General features: G+C 40.6%; 1 protein-coding gene across 1 annotated transcript in view; it reads right to left on the reverse strand.

The window, feature by feature from the left end:
* Nucleotides 1-18,082, reverse strand: part of maml3 (mastermind-like transcriptional coactivator 3) — a 107,868-nt gene extending 89,786 nt beyond the window's left edge. The window contains exon 1 of the mRNA XM_055041252.1: nucleotides 16,857-18,082. Within this exon, the coding sequence (XP_054897227.1) occupies nucleotides 16,857-17,252 (396 nt within the window). The 5' untranslated portion in view covers nucleotides 17,253-18,082. The remainder of the gene's footprint in view (nucleotides 1-16,856) is intronic.
* Between the last annotated feature and the right edge of the window lie 5,377 nt (nucleotides 18,083-23,459).

Below are 23,459 nucleotides of genomic sequence, written 5' to 3' on the forward strand. Positions count from 1 at the left end.
CGGATGGTGAGTGGCAGCGTCACAAGGACTCGTGAAACCTCCCACTTGTTAAACCCGGCCTCCCCTCCTCTCGCTCTCTCCGCCTCTCGGAGTTCAAACCAACCCAATTCCTCTTTCTCCTCCCATCCTCTCATCTTCGCTCCTCCTCCTCCTCTCTGCCCCCGACCCGTGTTTACAGTGGTGGCTCCTGGCAAACGGCCTACATTTTCAGTGGAAACTTTGCACACAGGAAAGCGCCTCGTTTCACCCCTGCGTTGCCTGACGGAGTTGGGTAACTGAATTCTGCTGTCAAAACCAGCAAAGACTAAATTCCTGCTGCTACATTTTAACGAGTGATATTGTGCTCTGTAGCCTCATATTCACTTTAGTTACTAAAACAGATGCGCACCCAGGATAAAAGAGGATATTACATAATTGTCCAAACGTTTCCGCTTTCAGCCCTGATGCTTTTGTTGGGCCTTTTTTTTTTTCATTCACACACACTTGACGTATCCGAGCAGACAGGCAGCCTGTTCGGTCTCACTGCATCACAGTCCCTATGACAACGGTTCGTCCAAAAAAACTGCCATTGGGTGGGAGGGGCGTGGAGGGAAGAGGCAGGCAGACAAAGAGAAAGAGAAAGGGCCAATGTGTGTGTGCAGCTGCATCGTCTCCGTGCCATGATCCGCAGCTCCTTTTCCAGAGAAGATAAAGGTTTCAAACTGAGCAGAGCCGTTTCCCTTTTTGTAGCTTTGTGAAACCAAGAGTCACGTGCGTCAAGACGCAAATGTCACAAACATCCCAAACACGACCTTGGTGTCTGTAATCGGCGCTGCAAGCTTTGCAGAGGCTACAGGTTCAGATCGCAGTCTTCTGCTTTCCTACTCTGCTGGGTCATTTAAATTTTTGTTTTGAAAAGTGCGATAACGGGCCCAGGCCATGCTGAACAGGGACTAAAGTCAGAACACAGTTTTATCTTTATGAGTTTTTGCATTTAAAAAAAAAAAACTGACACACATGATCAGTGAACAGATTCAGCTTTGTCATGGTGCAGGACCTACTTGTTCAGAAACATGCCATCATTTCTTTAATACTCACCATTATTTAGGAGTAAAAGCCTTACTTCACCTTCATCATAATGCAACCACAAATGCTGGCAACTCATCATCAACACCACTGAGTGTCTTTAGTCCTTCAAGGCAGCACGATCTCCACTAAATACACATTTCCATCTTGTTTAAGTCATCTTTTCTTCTCTCTTTTTCATTTCAAGTTTCATTGTCTCTATTGCTCTATTGCTCACTTATAGTATGTGGGAAAAGTAAGTGTATGAAAAGTGCTCTATAAATAAAGACACACTGATTAGACACACTGATTGATAACTGAGAATTTACACAAGCACCAGTAATCATGACAGACAGAAGGCAAAGCTGAAGAAAAATGGACGACAATAACTATTTTTTTATTTTTATTGTCAATTTAACCATGACAAAATCTTGGTAACAGTAAAAGACTAAATAAAACTATGAGCCTCTGGTTTTCAAAGCTGTGGAAGACAAATTACTTGTGGTACTTTCATTGCTTAAGTAGTACTCAGTAGAAATGTTGCACTTCATAAATATTTGGCGGTCAATATGAAAGTTTTCATTGTCTTGTAGAATAAATTAACCCAAACATCCAAAACAAGCAGCTATTAAACCATGTGGATTTTAGAGCGAGTCTAGCCTGGCCATTGTCTTCATGCCTCACTTCCAGCACAGTTTGAACTTTCTCTCTTGACTCGACTGTCTTTGGTCGAGAGAGAAACTTATCCAAACTGACCTGGACCCGTCTGAAAATGTAACTGGACTGCATCAAACTATTGGAGGGGAGGAAGACCTCCAAAAGAAATGCTGCAATTTAATAAGTTATTATGATCCAAATGTGTAATATGCCAGTACCAGCCGTGTGATGATATTTCTAAACTTTTTATGTTAGAGGGCGTGATGGGTCATTTATATGTACAAGAAAGCTCCTGTAAGGCACACAGGGGAGAAGAACATGTCCAGTGTCGATTCAGACTTGGACACATGCAAAATGTCCATGGTACATACTTCAAATCATATTTTAGAGTAACAGTTTTCTAAATCCTATCCTCTCTGTCTACTGAAAGGCCACCATCTAGCAGCAATAGTCCTCTTCTGTCATTCAGTTTGTTTTTATATTGTCATTTACTCCACAACTTTTTTGGAGGCATTTGTTTAAGCTGCAGTTAAAGCCTCTCGTTCTCGTCTGTCATCATGTCCGACTATTTATATGGAAGAAGAAGTAAAATTCAAAACCGATGGCCAGTGTACATAATAACTGCTTTATTACTGCTGCGTAATTGAAAGAATGACTGTGGAAGCGTGAAGTTCTGCAGTTTGGTGGCCACAGGCTGGAATGATTTCCTGTGGGGTACAGATGTCCATTGCAGCAGGATGTGAGTGTAAATAAATCAGCGTCATGCCAGGGAGTTTGTAAAGGCTTGTTCATTGCTGTCCATAACTTGGCCCAACATTTTTGCCCCCGAAACGACCAGTTAATCCAGTTAAAATCCCAGCTACAATATGTGTACTGAATGACAGAATACCACTGAAATATATGCTGAAAGTGTTTTTAATTGAACAGGTGATTTTTATGCCATCTTGAAACCTTTAGTATTCCATCCGACGTGTATTCTTCATTTGTTCTAATCTGAACTGCCGTTATGGTACATTAAAAAGTACAATGAAATTCCCCAACCCTCAGCGCAAACCCACAAAATGTAGGGCTACAGTAGACAAACTTCGAACTCTTTTCACCAGACACTTTCAGTCTCCATTTGTAAAAAGAAATCTTTGCTCCATGCCTAGGCAAAGAGCTAAGTGTGCTCAGAAAGCAACGTCGGACAAACTTTCACATGCCCAAGTCAGTGAATGTCAGATGAAGTCTGGTAGCAGAAGAAGGGTGTTTAGAGGAAGCGTTTTCCTAATACAGCTCAAAAGTGTAACTTCTTTGAAGACTAACTTTTTGTTTCTGTGTTTAGCAAAAAATAAGATGAGATGTGCACACACAGACAAAGCTCACACACGCGTCTGTCACGAGACGCCACCTGTGGGAGCAAACAGCGGATACACTCGGGTGTATCGCAGCTCGTCACGTTTAACACAAATGATAAACTGTGCTCCTTTAGTTTGCAAATCAAAAAAAAAAGTTTCTGACCAACCAGGTCTGCCAAGCACAGAATCATTTCAACCCAGCAACATGTGGGGCAGGGGCAGAACTGTAATTTCCCAGCCTGCATGCAGCTGGAGAAAGAAAAAAAACACTAGTCAGTCCGACACTTTCTGTCGCTAAAACGAAGGTGTAACAGTGGGAACAGTATGACAGAAAAACCTTTAGCAGTTATGAAACCGTGGCTTTCTATAACAATGACATGGTACGATTGTCTCCACTGCTTGATGGTGGGTGATTTCATCGCTCACACGTGTAATATGTGACAATGTATCCGTCACAGTGACTACTCTCTCTTATTTTGTTACCCAGGACTGTTTTAGCAACAAGAAAGTTAACACTCTTTAAACTTAGCAAACTGGTCCAGAAACAAAACAGAGGCTCTTCTAAATCTTATCACATGGGTCTAATGAGCTGGAAAAGCAGCGGTGGGGAAAACACACTGCTAATGATCCAAAATATTTAGCATATGTGCATAGCAAAGATTTGGACTTTTCAGCGCCTCCAGGGACCTCCGTTCGCTGCCAGTGCAGATCCTCTAGAGGCTTTCTGAGTGTTTTTGTGCTTGAATCATTAAAGACCCATTAAAAAACTTAATGCCTCTTTAGCTGACATGTTAAAATACTTCAGAATCGTAACTCCCTTGAAAATGAGCATTTTAAAAATCAGAGATACCAGGTTCAACTTCACAACAATTTCAGCTCAAGTTTAATCTACCAACTCCTCATTTGACCCAATTTTTTTTAAAGGTCTTCAGGGAATTGTAGTTCTTCCTGGCTATTTTTACCAAGCTGAGCTCCACTGAATGGCGTTTCAGACTGAGGTAGACAGTTTGTGACAGCAGAAAAGAAGGTAAACATCTGTCCGTCTTGTCTCTTCAGTGGAGTCCAGTATCTCTGGCAGATATGACGGAAAAAACAAAGAAAGGCAGACAGAGGGAGCAAAAAAAGATGAGAGAAGATGTGAAGATGCAGAACAAATGCATGGAGGGAGAGAAATCAGTATTGATAGGAGATGAAGAAGTCAAACTGTTCAGGGAAAAGAAGGAAAAGTCAGGTCAGAGAAACCTCCAGGTGGTTCTCTACCTGCTCCAAACTTTCATAATGAGCAATAACCTCCAGTAAATGCTTTTTTAAAATTTTTTAATTGTCACTAACCTGCACAATATCGTCAGCATCTCGATTGCACTCCAAGCATTCTCGCTATTCGCAGAAAGAACGCAGCAACAAACCAGTCGCGTGTTTTTACATTCTTCACATTGCAATCACAAAGCAGCACAACTGAGAGAACTTCACTAATGGAGAGGACAATTGAAGCAGTTTTCTATTCAAGGTTTTCATTTCAAAGAAATAACTGATATTAAAAAGACCCAAATGTCTAAGTGCACAAATCAGCTGAATTGGCATGCTGAGAAGCTGTTTTCAAAAATATATATTCTGAACAATTCCACTGCAAAATAAATCAATAAGGAGAAATAACATGAAAAAAAAATAGAATAAAATGTTACGATAGCTATACCAAACTAAGAAACCTAAACCTTAAATTTAGACCTGCCATCCATTTTTGTAAACCTTGATAAACTAGAAATAAACTCCAACTATCCTAGGTGTTTTCTGAAAGTTCTTTGTTTGGATCTTTTTGCAAATAGCCAAAGTTTATATTGATTCAAAAAAAAAAAATATTCGCAAAACGTTATCAGAAAAAGACATAATACTTCCACAGCATTAAATATAAACATTATGACAAAGTGAGAGGGCACTCACCAGAAGTGGAACAACAATTGGGTGACAAAAACTTTTCTCTCAGTCTAATAAAGATGCCAAACTAAAGCTGGTCAATGAGGCTGCCAATAGAGCACATAGTAACATTAAGGGTTATACAGGTTCTCCATACGCCTGGACTGGGAAAAAAAAGAATATCTTTGTTTCAAAGAAAACATCCAAGCCTGACTAAAGTCTCCTAGAACCACAGGGATGGATGTGTTATAGTCTGATGAAGCCAAATGTGAATGTTAAAACACCCAATTCCAAAAGGCACAAATAATAATAATATAATAATAAAATACTCCCCATCTCACCAAACGACCACAATGGCAGCTGTTGTGGTGGAAGCATCATGCTGTGGGGTTACTTCTCATTAGTTGATTTTACAAGGTGCATAAAATTAACAGCTCAAAGTTTAGACCTAAAACCTTCAGGTTGGTGAGGATAAGAGAGGATTTCATTTGCCAGCATTAAACTGAGTCAAACCAACACCTAAATTCACAAAGAATAGATCCACCAGAACAAATGTATGAGAACTAAATCTGACTGAAAGCCCGTGGGCTGTGGACAAGATGGCAGATTGGAAAAACATCTGGAAGGGGCATTTTCATCCCTCTGACTATTTTTTTGAGGGATGGGGTGAGGAGGGGATAAAGGGAACTACATTATGACCAAGTAATTTATTAGGGTCTAATTTTTGCATCTTGAAAACCTGGCGTTTAGGGGTATGTAAACTTTTGAACTCTAACAGATTGAGGTCTATCATTTTGTTTACATCAGGATCAATTGTAAAACAGAATCTTGCTCTTCAATGAGCAAAAATGCTGCAGTTTTAACAAATGGTAGATATTTTTTTTCCATATCCTAATGTTTTAGAAATCTGTATTTTTTTTCTAGATATTGTAACTTTTTAGTAATTTTCAAAATATAATGAAACGATAAGATGCAGGTTCAGGGGGTCTCATAAAACTCCTGTAGATTACATCTAAAAATGACCATCTTTCACCAGTATTTAATGAATAATTAATTTCTCTTTTTCAACATTACACAAAACACTGATCTATAAGTCATGCCTGACTGTGTTAAATGCCGGCATCACTGGTGATAAAATCCATTTAATACCCGACCAGGAGGGGAGAGAAAGCAAAAAGCGAATGTGGTCTTACAGAGTGCAGTTGGCATGTTTCCTTGGTTCTGATCGTTGCAGCAGCTATTTTAGGAACCATCCAGGAAGTGATCTGCAGACAGGCAGCTGACGGAGGACTCAGCTCCACCAAACAAACCAGACTCATCTGGATCCAGAACAAAACTTCTGCTGCTTTTGCTTTTGTTTTGTTTTTCTTTTTTGGGTGGAAACATTTTAACTTTGTTTAAAATTGTACCAGATTGCTGAGTTACTTTCCTCCCTTTTCCTGATGCCTGGGCAAATTTGATCATCTTGTCTGACATTCACTATGATGAAACTCAAAGCACTTTAAAAGTATGCTTTAGTCTTTGGAGATAAATCCCATTACTTTTGAGTCGACCCTGTCCAGCAACTTGACAGCCATCTATCTGCCATCATCAGTGGCCATGCTCTCTCATGATAGGCTCTGCTGTCAGAAATATGCTGCAACGTATCAGAGAGCAAGAGCTTGATTGACAGCACTAAGACCCTCCTCTTGGTTCTAATTGGTTGATTCTGACAGAGCAGTGCATTTCTTCAGATAACAGCAAGACCATATGGAGAAAGCCATTTTTTCACAGATTGTCTTGTATAATTTAAACACAATCCTAATTTTAACAAAGATGCAAGAATTTTTTTTCTTCTTTTATAAAAGTTAAATGCCTCAGCTTTAAGTCTATGAATTTGCTATGAAGATAAACCATCTCTCAGAAATCTTTTAGCTTAAATGGTGTTACATTTTCTGAAGACTTGAAGATGCACCCTTTTTGGACCAACATATAATAAAAATAAACAATAAAACAACTGTCCAACTACACTTAGACTCAATAAATGTAGTTTTATTAAAAAGGTAGACAACAGGATTACTCAAACAAAAATCTTGCTGAAGATAACCACAAAGGGAAAAAAATAAAACTGTTGCATCTTTGCTTGCAGAAATATAATCCTTGGCATCAAGCTGTTCGCCAATACACATTTTCGACTTTCATTCGAATCTGATAATGATGTTGGGTTACCAATAGCACAATTTCTACTGCTAAAATAATAATAATAAAGAATTTTTGCATTTTCAAAAATCCAAAGATATAAATCGTTTAGCATTTTCCTGTAGTTTGGCAACTTTAAGGTGTTATATTCAGACTGGTCTGCTCATATATTACTTGACTGGTTTTCCTATCTAAACAAACATGCGTTCACGGAACAATGGTGAGATGAATGCAGTCAAATCCATAAAACTAAACCAAACCAGGGAGTCACCTGGTGCACATCAGAGCAACCATGTGGCTAACTGCCCCACCAGACAGTCAATATCCTCCCTCTTCATGTCCTGCTGTCCCTCTGTGTCCTCGCTCCATCTTCTCCTCCTTATGCCCTCTGCAGTATTATCAGCTAATGTATTTCCCCCCCCCTGCACTGCAGCCACTGTGGCACAATTACCACAGCTGCTGCACTAATGGCTTTTGATGCAGCGTCCCCCCTGCCCCATCCATACACACATACACACACTCACACAAACATTCATAAAAAATTCATGACAGCAGCTCAATGGGAAGGTGCAGGGGGGAATCTGGCCAGCCTTAGAAAGAACAACAAATGTCGTCCAGCAAGCGAGGGAAGAGGCACATGTTGCAGGTTTAAACGGCTGCAGATGCAGATATGTAAATATTTGACAAAAATGACTGTCTGCATAATTAACACTGGGAAAATTAACCCATGTATGTTTCAATCCTTGTTATATGCAAGTCCACCTCAGCACAGGATTTCTCCCTGCCATCCAACCTGTGCTGAGAGAGCTTTAGAGCACTAAGCCTGCTAGCTGAGGCTGAACCGGAGATCAACAGACATGTGGGGGGTGGGTGAGACAGAGAGAGGGAGGAAGGTAAGAACAAGTTCATCTGAATGATGGAGAGGAAACAAGGGATTGGGACTAAGACAAACAAAAGGTCAAGAGGAGGTTGGAACAGAAGGGGCGAAGATCAAGCAGGCAGCAAACCTGGAAAAAGATCACAGTGTTAGCTGAGGACATGTGGCAACATAAAAAGCCAGAAATAAAAGCAGTCATATTAAGATCTTTTTTTTCTAATTTTATTGCCCATTAGTTTAAACAAACCAATTAAAATGAATCTAAAAGATGCCTTCAAGAAGCCTGAAACTGGTGATCAAATATTTGGTGATATTTTTCTCAAATTAGGCTTTTATTATACCAGCACCACATGAGAGGTCAAAATGTAATACAAGATTTTCCCTCAGAAAACTTGCTAAGCCTGATGGTTGGGACGCTCGGCAGCCATTCATCCAGCACAGCGCCATGTTTTTGAGTTAAGAGATGTTTACAGTTGACAGGAAATTTGAAAATATCATTTGATAATTAAGTGCTACTGAAAGATTGAAAGGTTAATTTCTGACTAACTATAAAGTCTCAATGCAAACATAAAAAAAATACTTAAATAAGCAATGCTAAGGATATTGTAATCCATTTTTAAGACATCTGAAAACAAAAAAAATGGTATGTCACACCAACAGGTCAGGAGAGAAACATTCTAGCTCCCCTTCTTCTCCCAGTCATTCACTTCACTATCCAACATTTGTATAACAGAAAAGTTGGGACCAAACGAGCCAGCCACAGTAAGAAAACAGAAAAAAATGACTTTACTGTCACTGTGGTTTTAAAGAATGCAAAGTAGATGAGAACAAAGGTGGCCCCTGTCATAGGTTTTAAACTGGCTCCTAAAACGCTAAGTCAATGGAAGATGAACTCAGAAAACAAATCTGTCTCCCAAAAATAATTAAATTAATGTGGGCAGGAATCTAAACACTCCAAACCAAACTAATGCATGGAATGAACAGTAATGGATACACTTGGGAAGGTAAAGACACACCTTATTCTGAAGAGCAGATTTTAAGGTTTCCAGTGTCATAGTAGGAGTGGCAAGCAAACAGTGTAAATACAGTATGACTGCTACTCATAACGGTTCAGTTGTTTATTTATTTGATGTCCTTTAGAGGCCTAATTTATGCAGTTTGAGGAAAGGTTTTTGGATGAAGGCAGAAACTTCACTTTAATTGCTCATTTATGTGCAATGCCATTAATGTCATTTCCTGGGGTTCAACTTTCTAAAGTCTGAAATTTGGTTTTGAATGAGTGTACAGTGGTGCAGTTGGTAGCGTTGTTGCCTTGCAGCAAGAAGGTCCTGGGTTCGATTCCTGGCCGGGGCTTTTTCTGCACAGAGTTTGCATGTTCTCCCTGCGCATGTAAGGGTTCTCTCTGGGTACTCTGGCTTCCTCCCACAGTCAGGTTAATTGGTCTTTCTCAATTCTCCCTCACAGAAGCATAGATATGGATTTCTCTGTTATAAATTACCATTTCCTCCACCTGATGGCAAAGCTTCCCATTGCAATCTCCAGCACAGGTTTCTGCCAACAGTCAACTTTGAAGCCTGGTTTTGTTTTGCGTCATTAAGCCACTCATGCACACGTGCCCACACACACAGAGACAGTCTCTTCACTCCCTTGTTTGATACAACCAGAAAGATCACATGACCACTTTTAACACTCAAAGAAGTCACTTCAGGAAGTGTTTTTAGCTAAAAAACGTTTTGTACCTGAAGATTACAAACTTTGCTGCGTGCTGATGTTTGTGGACAAAAGACCAAGCTAAAAATTAACAGGCAGATTTTTGCAGCCGCTTTCAGTTTCTTATTAACAAAGCAAGGGGAAAAAAACTGTAGCATATTTAAGAAATAAATACAGACGAACTGAGAATTTCAACCCATCCATTACCTGCTTATCTGTGCCAGGTCCGAGGAAGCTGAAGTACCTGGAGAAAAACCAATGCACACACTGGGAGAACATGCAACTCCTTGGAGAAAGACCCCATGCCAGGATTCAAACACAGAACCTTCTTGCTGCAAAGCAACAGTGCTACCAACTGTCCCACAGACCTGAACTTGCAGAAAACACACAGCCAGCATACTAGCAACACTATTCCTACCAAAGTTTTATATTTGCTAAGTTCCAAATTTTTATTCATTTTATTGAGCTTTTACATGATAGAACAACCCCAGGCAGCACATTGTAGTGAACTGAAAGGAAAAGCAGTCAGCATTCATGCTGAAATTCGTTATTGGTCATGGAGGCTAAAACCGGAGAAGCCATTTGACTTCACGCAATGCAACAACCTAAAAAAGAGCTACAATTCAAGTGGCCTATTCCAAATCCAGATCTACAGTTAACTGAGAATTTGTGACAAGACTTGAAAATTGTTTTTTATGCATGCTCTCCCTCCCATCTGGGTGTTGCAAAACAGCTCTATCTCAAATAGCAAGTGAAGCTTTCAGTTTCTATATATGAGAAACTAGTAAAAGTTGTGATGATGAGTTGTGATTATTTTGAAGATCCTTCCACTTTACAGCTATGCATTATTTTGTGCTGTGTCACATCATTTTCAAAGAAGGTACATGGACATTTGTGGCTGTAGCATGATACAATGTGAGCACTTTTAAACATATGAATACTTTTTTTGCAATTCACCACATATCTGTCAGATTCAGGAGCTCAGTTATTCACTCACTCAAATGAGGAAACTTCTCACCCTCTCATTCAAGGGTCTTCTCTGAAAGTGTGCATGTTCCTGTTGAACATGTGAACAAGCGTGGGAGGAAGGGAATGTGGTTGCAGCTGCCCCAAATCAAAAACATTCAAAGCTTGTGTGTGGTTGTGTGCAAGGAGAAGTGAGGGTGACTGGAAGAAAAAGAGAAGCAGAAGCCTGAATGTCATGCGCAAAGGTCCGAAAGGCACCGTCGATGCAAGACAAAGAGTGCCAAACAGGCATGTGACGAGTTAAAAACAGCACGCTTTTGATGTCACGCGAGTGCATCGACGTCACACGTTGTGTGTGTTTATGCGTGTTGATGAGTGTCAGCTTCACCCCAGCTAAGGGGTTTAAATATAGCAAGTGAGCAACAGTCCCAGCTGACTTTAACAATGCCATAGCGAGCAAGAAGACCATTCACGCCACATTAGCGCCACGCTAACGCTGAAACCGGAGAAGCGTTGAACAGAGGAAGGGAGGGAAGAGGGAAGGCCTTGGTTTCATGAACACTCAGCCACCCACATATGGCCTCTGCCAAGAGTTGAGTGGGACAACAGTGCCTTCGTGCATGCGTGCGTGTGTGTGTGCACGTGTTTGTGCGTGTGTGTGAGAGAGACATTCCTCCGTGAGGTGGATGCCAGAGAACGAACAGAGCAGAAGACAGACCGTCCTGGGCTTGCATGTTTCAGTGGAACTAACGAGCCCCTCGCTGTGCATGCCGTCCTCACAGCTGTAAACGTCTTGAAGATTAGATAATCAGATCTAACTGGATGTTTTGTCAAATAATAAGAAATGGTAGCTTACGGCACTGTTTGGAAGCGACATGGTGGGTCGTGGGTTTGGAGACACGTGCCTGTAACTGAAAGGTCACAAGTTCGACCTGGCAACAGATATTGTCAGTTTTATTATTGTTGTTGTTTCAGTTTCTGAAAATGGGCATTCCCTTCCTGTTGAAGCATCAGACAACGTTGAGACCAGATATTTACATACGCTCTTTAACTGCAAGGACAACTTTTTCATCCTCTGTAAATTTAAGCACGCTAAATCTGACAAATATGAAATAATTCAAAAAAATATTTTGCATTTGTTAAATAACAAAACAACAAAAACTGAAATCTTTTCAATTTTCTCTAAAGTTATAGAAAATATGACAAAGACAAGTTACTTCCAGTATTTGAGTTAAACAGGGTCCCTTTTGGAAATATATTTAAAGGCAAAGATCATTTCCTTAATTGACATTGTGAGACAAAATCAAAAGTAATCAGGGAAGACATCAGGAAGAAAATGTGCATATGTTTTAGATATGTTAATTTGAAACAGTTTGAAGATACACTCAACAAATAATTTTTAAAAATACACGCAAATTTCTAGACCTATATAGTATGGCTTCAAAGTGCAATGCTACTAAATGCTAAATAGGGAAAGTGAAGAAAAAACTGTCTACAATTCCATCTAATATTCTTGATCTCATCATTTTGATAGTAAATGGAAATTATTTTTGAAATCTTCACCCACCTAAAACATAAAAAGTTTATGTGTGTGCAAGTATCTGATTTAAAAAATTTTTTTAAATGCATCTTTTCAGATGCAAAATTTTCAAATGGAATCGTATGATTAAAAAAAAGGCTATAGAATGATTTCACTTTTAGGTCTCATTAAGATAAAATATAAATAAATAAAAAATTCAAAACTAATCCTTCTACCAGCAGCGCTGGATTCTCGTCACCAATTCGCTCTCCACGACACATGTAATTAACAAGTTCACACCTGCTGTCTGTGGGTTGTCAAACGTCGTCCTGGGAAGATTAACGCACAGAAAAACATAAATTCAGGCCATCACACAGGCATCATCCTGATAAATCTGACAAATAATTATTCAAACCTCAACTGGATGAGTCACCCACTCAGAGGAGATCAAGCAAAACGTTATCTAGCTGATAGTGGTGAAACTATTAAAAAAAAAATGTGTAAAAATGGGTAGCAACACCTCTTATCTCCCACTTATTATTTAAGAACCAATACAAACTACCATCTTTTGTAAGGACAGTCTTAATATATATGATGGGCTTTAGACTGAGCTATTTTTATTCAATTCAATTCAGGTTATTCATATACCGTCAATTCACAACACGAATGTCAAGGAACCTTAAAAAAATAATTTCGGTCCAGTAATAAAGACAGAATCCAAATCAAGTATTTTCCAATTGATCATAATTATCGAACAGTGCTGTTGAGTTCAGTTTATGAGTCTAATTGATTTAAAAGTTATCTATAAGAAAACCGAGCAGATCGCACCAAGTCATTGATTTGCAGCACTAACTTCTACTGGGTGTGGAAAATGTATTAACTGGAGGAACCCTGCAGCAGAACCTCCTGCAGAGTTAGTGGCCATCTGACGGAGCGCTAAAGGAGCCAGAGCGTGCTCACAAAAGATTACAACAAAATAAAACATATTCACCAGAAAGCTCTCCGCTGGTCGAAAGAGGCACATCTAAACGATCAGCAATCAGGCTGTTCATTCTCGATAGCTTTACAGCGTGTATCAGACGTGCATACGCCAAAGCCAGATGACACAATTTCCATCAGACAAGCTATTTTGCCTCGACTAACACGGTAAATACTAGCTGCTTTGTTTTGTTGATGTATATCGGAAATATGATAAAAATTAGAACTGCTTCTTGAACTTTTCTTGATGCAGCATGTTTCAGAAAACTTTCCTCTCCAATAACAGCACGCCGTTTAAAGTTTAAAGACAATGGTTTAGATTCTTATTTCAGGGTGGAATTATGCTTTCACATACAGATTTAACTTTTTTAAAGCGATAAGTTTAACAGGGGTCAAAATTTTGCATACATATATTTATATATGTATTTATCCATTACAAAACTACAAATTTCTTGCATGATTGGGATTAGATAATTAAACATAAACTGGTCGTGTAAATTGGTTGGTGTCCTGCTACGGACTCAAGTTTCACACATACTGCATAGTGGACGTTAGCGTCATTCAAATGTAAATGCCAACCTACTTCCTCCAATGTGAAACCAGTTCAAAGGTAATGGTTGTGGTCACTGTGCTGTAACACCAAACTGTGTTTGAGTTTCAACCATCTGACTCAAACTGATGTTTTCAGAGGAAGGGAAAATAGTTCAAATATTCAAGAACAACTCGGAGACCATCAAAGCCCCGTAAAGGGAATTGTACGTCGCTGTGGACAAAGAGGGTGACAAGCAAGTAAGAACATCCTGCTCCACAATCGACACCTTCAAGTTCAACTAATATTTTTAGCTGCCCACGTGGACAAGCCAAACACCTCAGTTTGCAAAAGGTTTTATGGTCAAACGGTACACAGAGCTATCTGATTACGACGTCTGAAGGGGTCAGGATGAGTCGAGTCAAATCAAAGAACATTGTACCAACAGTCAAGCATGGTGATGATAGGAGGATGCTGAGAGTTTGTTTCGATGCCAGTGATATGATTGTCCCTGCTCAAAGTGGATGGATCTGTGAAGATCAGTTTCATTCACATCACCTCAAATTTGCAGCTAGATGGTTGAAAGATGCACACAGCTAGGTCACTGAAGGACAAGGAAGAGGACATGGAGTTTTGTAATGGATAAAACAGGATAAAGACAAGTTTCCAACGTCAACATTGTGGACTGTGCATAAAAGCCAGAAAATCCTATTTAAATTAGCTGTACAGATTCTGCAGGAAGCTCATTTTCCCACAAAGTGATAAAAAGTATGGTCCAACCTCTTGAGGATGTGTGAGCACTTATTTAAACCTGTATATAACTTTGACCTATTTGGGGGTTAATTCACCCAATCACTTGTTTTCTTTTAATCCTTTAAATTGTGAAATCCTTCCACCACTTATAATCAGGCTATAGTGATGCACATATCCAGAAAGCGGCTGCATCTGAGCTCAACAGCTGAGACGAGAGCATCCTTGAATATTCCCTTCCAGGTCCCTCGAACCTATAGACTGAGCTTGTTCCTACATTGCTCAAAAAGGGAGGCGGAATAGACGCAGGGTTCCCATATGTCTTCTCCAGCCTCACTAATTCTCAGTCTATAAAACTCAAACACACACACTTTCTATGATTACAGGCTTGCCCTTCCGTGGGTGTGTCTGAGAACCATTAGACCATGGCACATTGTATTGGGATGCACATAGCGAAACAAGAAGTTGAAGAAACTGTTTGAGGATTTTGCCTGTACAAGTTCTTAACACTAATTTTCATGCGATCACAAGCTGCAACAATCCTACAGATGCAGCCGGCAAATGTAAACTATTTGCATTTCACAGTCTAAGAGCGGATTTATGTAATTTTAGTCTCACGCTGTGAACTTTACATCTCCAACTGCAGTTGGATGGTTCCTGCTGCTGCTCTCATTAGGTGCAGGTGAAGCTGCATTCAAGCACGCCTTCTCACAAGCTGCACACTTCAAAAGAACCTGTCTGCAGCAAAGACCCTCCAGATTCCAGCCTCCGGGGAATTTTTATATATGCACGTCTGTGTATTGATATCAGCAGCGCACTTGGCTTTCCTAGAATGCTCGCCTCTGAAGTGACTACATACAGCCATCTAGCTGCAGCTCTGTTCTTCAGAGGGAAACCTGGAAGAGGGATTGCAGACATCTCCCTCCGTTTCACCCCCCCTTACAACCCACACACTGCCAAGAACTCACAATGTAGCATTAAAAAAAAAAGAAAAAGAAAAAAGGAGGTACTAACAGGCAGCACTGTGTGTCTCCGCTATTGACTGTTGTGTTTGCATACAAGCTGTCGCCATCAGAGACTGGGAAAGGAGCAGAGAAGGGACAGAGCAAAACGGACGGCGCTGTGTCTTTAAGCAGTAATCCCTCCATTCTCTGAGCATTTGTTGCCGGCCATCTAATGGGCGGATCGGTATAATGTCCACAAGGGCCGCTGGGAGATCCTGCACTATTAGAAGGGAAAAGAAAAAAGAGAAAAATCACAGCCGTGCTCTCAAGCCGAGGCTGGTCTTGCCTACTCAGTTCTTAAAAAACCCGACCGAGGCAGGCGCAGAAAATTAAAGACGCTCTGATTTAGCATTTCAAAAGGGGAGGAACTGGGCTCATCGCAGCAACAAAAGGGATGACAATGTTGACATTCTCAACGTGTATCCTTTGGTGTTTTTTTTCTAAAAGGAAACTGGAGCTTGCCCACGGGGGGATGTTGGTGTGAACCGGGAATGTGCTGCACAGTGTGCGTATCCCATGCAACCTGCTGCCATCAAACACACGGCAATAAAATCTGATCACTTAAAGATCTGATCAACAGTAAACAGAGAGCCATCCTCCATATGTTACCACTGCCCCCTACCATCAGGAAACTACTGTAGCACCGTGAATGTACTGGATCTGCTGCGTTTATTTCCTACACACAGAAACCTAATGTTATGAAATGATATAAAGTTTTTTCCAGTACCAAAAAAGACAACAACAACAAAAAAACCTATGTTTCACTAAAGATCGTATATATTCTGAAAGAAAAGAGCCAGAGACAGAGCTCGGATGCAAACAGGTGGCTGCAATTGAATGCTCGCAACTCTGTGGAAACTGTTGATTTCTGAGAGAATGTTACAAAGGTTAGAGAGTGCTGGCTGGAGTCAACTACTGCTGCTGCTTCAGAGCAAGGAAACAATGTTGCAACCCTCCTGCAGCTGGCCTGTCTTGCAGAACAACTTCCACCCCGTAACAAACAACCAGAAAAGGAGAAGTTCTCTTCTCATGCAAATTGTCAACCCCCTCCTCCAAACGCTGTTAACAAGTTTCTGAACTGTAAAAGAAAGAAAGAAAAATCTGAACCGCTTTCCAAAACTTTCAGGCTGCCTTTCCACTGATCAGCTGTCATCCCCCAGCGAGAAGGAGCTGCTGCTGCTGCGTGAACTGATGCAGTTTCTGTTTTAAAAAGTAAACTGTGCGCTTGAGGAGCAATCCTCGCCGCTCAGTGTGAGCATGTCAACAAGTTTACGCTCATGAGAAAGAATGCAGACTGTTAATGGGGATTCTAAAAAGGCAAAGCGACGCAGAGTAAATGAAACAGCGTGTGCATTATTTCACAGCGCTGCACTGACTGCACGCTGAAAGTCCTTACCGCTATGAGCGTGTTGTTCCTCTGCTCCGTGGAGGACGCAGAGTCCGGGTCCTGCTGCTGCTGCTGCTGCTGCTGCTGCTTGATTTGGGGCTGCTTACTGCCGCCACCACCGACCGACTTCTTGGCCCTCTGCTCCAGGGTCCGCTGGTAGAGGCTGACGGTGTCCCTGCGCTCCAGCTCCAGCTGCTCGGAGTGCGCTTGCTGGTACCTGTTCTCGCAGATGGTGTGGTGTCTCCGGCAGCCCTCTATCCGCTGCCTCAGCCGCTCCACCACCGTGCTGTGCTTAGGTATGCCCACCGCTCCGGCGGGCACCACGCTGCCGCTGGCCGGGTTCATGCTGTTGTTGATGCAGATACTGCCGTTGGGTCCGACAGCGGGGGAGGCGAAGTCCCCCATCACCGCGCCGAGGGGCTGCTATTTTGGAGGAACTTTTCTCCCAGTCAGGCTCTCTCCTCCGCTCCCTCCTCTTTGAGTCCTCCGGCCACCTCCACCTCTCTGTGTCCTCCCCGCTCCGCGCGCGTCTCCCGGAGGGCGCGAGCGACAAAAGCAGCCGCCGACGCGGCCGAAACACCGCGGGGGTTTAAAGGGCTGCGAGCCACGGAGGAGTCGCGACCGACCGAGTCTCCGGCTCTGAACAAACACGAATACCACTCAGCCTCGGCGAAACGTAAAACGAGCTCATAACTGCATTAGGCAACACAGCGGCTGCCACGCCGCTGCTAACAAAAACAATAACACCAACTCCGGGGGTAAAAGCGACAAAGCCACAGTATAAAGGTTAGTCTCTGGTCATATGGACACAGACCGTCCCGCAGAGCAGCCGCGGCGGCGGCGGCAGCAGCAGCGGTCCTGTCGCTGCTCTACACTGTCGTCCTTGGAGAAAAAGTTTTGCTGTCTAAACCGAACAGGCTCCGGAGTTTCCCAGTGAACTTGCATCTCATATGTTCCTGGTTCGAGAGAAGTCCCGGTGAATAATACGGTGCCGAGTTAGTAAAAGAGCACAAGCGCCCTCGGTAGTCCGCTTGCGAGGCAACCAGAGTTTAACAGACGGCGCAAAACGCGGATATGAGAACCAGGGGCGGAAGTCTCCAGTCAGTGGCTCCAGGCTGCCACCATCAAATCAGGTCCGCTTCTTCACCATGCCAGCAGAGTGATAGAGTTGAGTGAAAACCAGCGAGCGGCTGCGAGAAGCCGCGCTGATGGGCACCCCGAAAACCCGGAGTAGAGTAACGATCGTTGGGGGGGGGGAACCTCCTCAAGGACCGGGCTTCGGTTCCACCTACCACCGTTTCTGTTTACACCAGGAGCCGAGAAAATACAACGAAAGAGCAGACAGTTGTTTAAAAAAAAACAAAAAAACAAGGAAATTCCAACATGGAGAAACGATTTATTCAAATAAATCGATACATTTTCTCATCATATTTTAATGCCAATTAGATTACTTTGTCAATATAATAAAGGAAAAAAAAAAAAAATATATATATATATATATATATATATATATATATATATATATATATATATATATATATATATATATATATATTATATATATATATATATATATATATATATATGTTACACTTTCACAGTGACTGCACTGACAAACAGAAAGAAATATTAAAATCCCCATAAAACTGATCTGGAAAAACCTCCAGGTTGTTTAAAAAATACTGAAAAGACAAAAAAAAAAAAAAAAACATCCCAGAAGAAATTTGCGCGTTTCTTTTTTTTTCTTCTTGTTTTTTTCTTTTTACTCAGATTTGTAGCAAAATATTAAAAATAAAGAATAAAGAAATCATATACTATTATTATTATTATTATTATTCAAAAATGATAAAGATACATCTGTTTTTTCTTTACATTTGAATCTCAGACTTTCATATGAATAGATAAATATTCATGTGAATATTTATTCATATAAATATGAATATAAAGGAATATAAGTCCCAGATAACTTGAATATAATCAGAAAATTAAAACATAAGAGAAAACATACTTGAAGGAATTTTGCAGAATAAAAACATGAAACAATGTCATAACTCATAAAGCACAATACATCAGGGGAAGGCATCACTCCCAGGTTACATTTTAAATAATTATTAATACAGAGATGACAGGCAGGAGTTGCTGCATTTGTTTGGAGTTTCATTAGGAAAGTGACATTTTAATTTACAAACATATTTGCTTGTATTTATCCTGGCTCCTCTGGTGGAGCTCTGACTCTGAGCACATTTTTGAAACAGAAGAACATTTTGTGTTTCTTTCTGAATAAAACCTTTCAAAACCGAATTTCACAAAAAAAAAGAAAATGTTCCTGCAGAACAAACAAAAAGGCCACCGGAATGCTTGCAGATGAATGTTAATAACTCTGTTCTTTGCCTTCCTTCACCGTTACTTGCACAATTTCATTGCTATTTGTAAATTCTAACTGAATCATTTTATCAATTTGAGATTCACCATCAACTATAGAGAGACAATGATTTTCGTTGGAAATTTTTTTAAGCTCTTTCCACAGCTGAAAAGCTTTTAAAAATTCACCGCAGAGTACATAAAATGCATCATATCAATGACAAATCTCAGTCAGCATTGAATCAGCTTCTGCGAAGGTTGATGTCTTTAAAACAGAAAAATGATTAGCAAGATATTTTGAGAAAAGTTCTTTCATCTGAACAGCAAAAATATTTATGTGGCTGTTGAATCACAGCTAGAATGATTTTAGTAGGAAAATTATCTTCTTGATTTTTACAAACTGATAATGACCATGCCGGAGTGAGCAGCTACGTGAGTTAGCGTCTGTGATTAATTGTTTGGATGTGTGTTTGAGTGGTAATGTGTGAGTGTACTTCCTGAAATCCCACAAGCAGATGAGTGTGTTGAAGATGTGCTTCTGTCCATCAGGTTGTTATCTGGAGACACAACAGATTCATTCTGCTTAATGCACCAGTCAAAATAAAAGTAACAGAGGAACAAACCAGTTTAAAATAAAAAGGTCTTTCAACTCTTTCAGCAAGTGGCAGAAAGTTACGAAAGTTACGGTGGGAAGTTACAAAAAGACCAACAAAGACGTTGGTCTTTGTTTCTGTGAACGGAAGAAGATCACAAACTTTACATCAGGATGAGAAACAATTTCTTATGGTAACATTAATTTTATGATTCCTTGTGGTTCAACACTTTGATTCACAAGCAATTTAAAAAAATGAAAACATCTTAAATGTAAAGAAATGTTTTTAAGTGAGATTTACAATAGAGTGCTGTTTAATTGTCTATATGCTACAGAGCTCATCAAAGGTGGAGGTCTGCATTACATTGTGAAAAATATTATCACCCCATTTAGTCATGTTACAACCACCACTGTCATGCTATTTTATTTATATTTGATGAGATAGATCAGTTCAAGCTAGTGCATATTTAGGAAGTGAAAGATAAATAATGCATGGTTTTAAACATTTTTGCCAATCTGAAAAGGGTGGTATGCATATGAATCTAATCCTCTTTACCCTGTTTTCCTAAATATTACACCGTGCAATCAGCCGCTTTGGAAGTCATTTAAATAAAAAACAGAATCCATGCATGTAAGTTAGTATCAGTGTGAGTTGAGCTTTTCAGAGAAGGCCTCAGAAGTTTGTTGGGTAACATTATTGAACAAGCAGCACCATAAAGACCAAGGAAGACAACATACAGGCCAGAGAGAAAACTGTGTAGACGTTTAAACCCTCAATTCTGATGGAAGGATCACAACAATAAAAAAAATAGATTTCCTGAGCTTTGTTCTGGCACAAGTGGCTTTTATTTACAGTGATCAGACAGGAAATGAGCACCAAAAGTTGGGAAGAAGATGTTATAAGAAGACCCACCATTTTATCTATACCTTCAATGTGCACATTACTTTCATGGTAGCTTGTGGTTGTACTGTGACAAAATATAGACAAGTTTTCAAAAGAGCTGACAGACACAAATTAGCAAAAAGTCTAAGCAAACGTAAGAATTGTCATGCGATCATTTCTTCGAGCATCCCCATCATCACCAGAAGCATCACAGGTGTGGACACATGTTCTCATGCGCACACAGACACTTCCCCCATGTTATGTCATGTCACAGAACAGCTCCCTCTCTCCTCCATTCATGACGTGCCTCTCTCTGTCATTTTTATTTTTATCTGCTGTGTCATGTGGGAGTTCTGAGCTCCATCCCCGACTGTTCAGGCCATATGTGCCCGCCTGTCTCTTTCTAGCCATCCCACCAACACGCACACGCACACACATGCTGCCATTCACCCGCTCACATACCGCACACTGACAGACATAAGCACGTACAGAGTCACTCTGTCTGCATGGCAATTAAACACGACCAGCATGTGTCTGTGGTCCTTATTCATTTCCTTTTTCTGCTTCAGAGTTTAAAGATTCTGGGACACTTGGATGGACAAGTCATGATAGCTACAACCACAAATGGGCTTTCTGATCCTGGCACCCGGCAGACACAAATGGCGTCTGCCGGGTGCTTAGCATCTCTGACGGCATGGATGACATCTTAGCAATCAAAAATGTTTCTTCATGTCCGCCTACAGTGTTTTGAGTCAAACTTGTCCAATAAGAAAACTCCCACTGTGACATAGTTAGAGCCATCACAAAATATAGTGTACAGTATGCACAAGAATTCAAATATTCTTTTTCTTACAAAAAAACAAACCCCACCAACAATCCCATTTGTTAAAACCAAACAAAAAGTTACCAGGATGCCACCTAAATATTCCACTGTCAACTCTAACTAGTGATAAGAAGAAAATAGGGATTGAATGCAAGTGACAGCAATTCTGTAAAAAAGTGGTAAGCCTAACTTTATATGAGCTTCAGAAAAGCTTCAAAATTGGTGCCGGGAAAAGTTGTAGGCAATAAGTTTCCAAAGCAATGCAGCTGTATTCAAGACTTACATCACAAAATGCAGAGTGTTGGATGCAGGAGGGTAAAACTCTGGCCTCTAAATCAGTGCAGTCAGGCTCTCAAACGTGATTAATAAAGCTTCTCTACATGACAATCCAACGGACAAGTCTGGATTTGGCAGCTTTTAGGAGAACAGCCCGTCCCTGAATGCATTGTGCTGAGCGTAAATTTGGATCATGTTGTGGGACTGCCAGGCCTAACCTGCTAGACCGAAAGAAAGGAAATGTTTCGTATTAAGATTTTTGGACGATGCTCTCAACTTTGTCGGGGGGCAGTGTGGGGATGGCCCCTTCTTGCACAAACATGACTTGTCAATTGTGCTCAAAATAAAGTCCATAAACACATGGATGAGCAGGTTTAGTGTGGGCTTAATTGGACTTATTCCCAATTAAGCCCATCTTTGTGATGAATCAGAGTGGAGACTGTGAGCCAGGCCTTCCTGTCCAACATCAGTGTTTGAGCTCACCAAAGGTACACTAGAGGAATGGGGAGAATCCCATAAACACACTTTGGAAATCCTTCAAACTGGGAGCTGAAACCATATTATACCTGATGGATCACGAATTTGATGGTCTTTATGTGTGTAAAGCAAGACCACTGAATAATTTTGGCTGAAAAAGCCCTCTTTCCTGACTTGGTATCGCGAGTTTTCCCTTAACTTGTGCTTTATTTTATTATTTTTTTCATTTCTTTGCAGTTATGTGTTTTTTATGCAATTGCTCCCAGTACTGCTTATTTTAATTTAAACAGTTTTGGGTTTTCAGCGTTTACTGGCATTGTTCGGACCTCCACGTTGTTGGCTTACCATACAATATTAAATTAAACAAAACTGAGCAGAAACTCTCCACTTTATAGGTGCAGATATTTATATCTCCTGCATTTTTCTTACACATGTGGTGGTGTTTAAAGGGATAAAGAGGCTTTCAACGGCATGGGGTTTATAGCAGTGGAGCATTGTGGCAACAAAGAAATGATCAGTTGGGATGGATGAGAAAATAAGCTGAGCAGTGTGGGTGAGAGTCATGGAAACTCTTTTAGAGTTTCTCGAAACTCTAAATAATTTTGTCTTCATTTGGAACAAATTGAAGACCGAACCCAAAAATGTCTGATAAATATTTGATCCTGGATGGACTTATCACTGAAACTTCCTCTTGTGCTACCCTGTATCTGTAGGTTAATTTGCAAAATCCCTGCTTAACATCAAGCAACAAGGTCTACAAGCAGTGTGATAACAAAGAAGGAGAAAAAACCGCTGTGTGTGTGTGTGTGTGTGTGTGTGTGTGTGTGTGGTTGTAACTGGTATTCTTGTGTTGCTGGCCAGTCTGGACGGCTTAGTGCTTTAGGAATGAATGGAATGTTATTTTACGCACTCCACACTGGTTTTAAAGTGAGATGGTCCGTCCTTTTTGGTTTTCAGCTCTGACCTTGTGAGAACGACTTGCAGGAGTTTTTTGAAGCGGGGGAGTGTCCAGCTGCAAACAGCTATTGTTCAGCTAAAATATGGGTTCCCTCCATTACATAAAAAAAAAACCTTCCAGTTTCAGCTTTCTGCTCTCCACTATGGTTAGATTTAGTGAATCTAAAAGTATGTAAAGGAGAAATACATTCAAAATGTGACTTTTGTTGGTAGCTTGAGGAACAGAGTTGTGTTTAGAAAGCC

The sequence above is a fragment of the Poeciliopsis prolifica genome, unplaced genomic scaffold, assembly GCF_027474105.1.
Source record: "Poeciliopsis prolifica strain line A6 unplaced genomic scaffold, Auburn_PproV2 SCAFFOLD016, whole genome shotgun sequence".
Classification (NCBI taxonomy): Eukaryota; Metazoa; Chordata; class Actinopteri; order Cyprinodontiformes; family Poeciliidae; genus Poeciliopsis; species Poeciliopsis prolifica.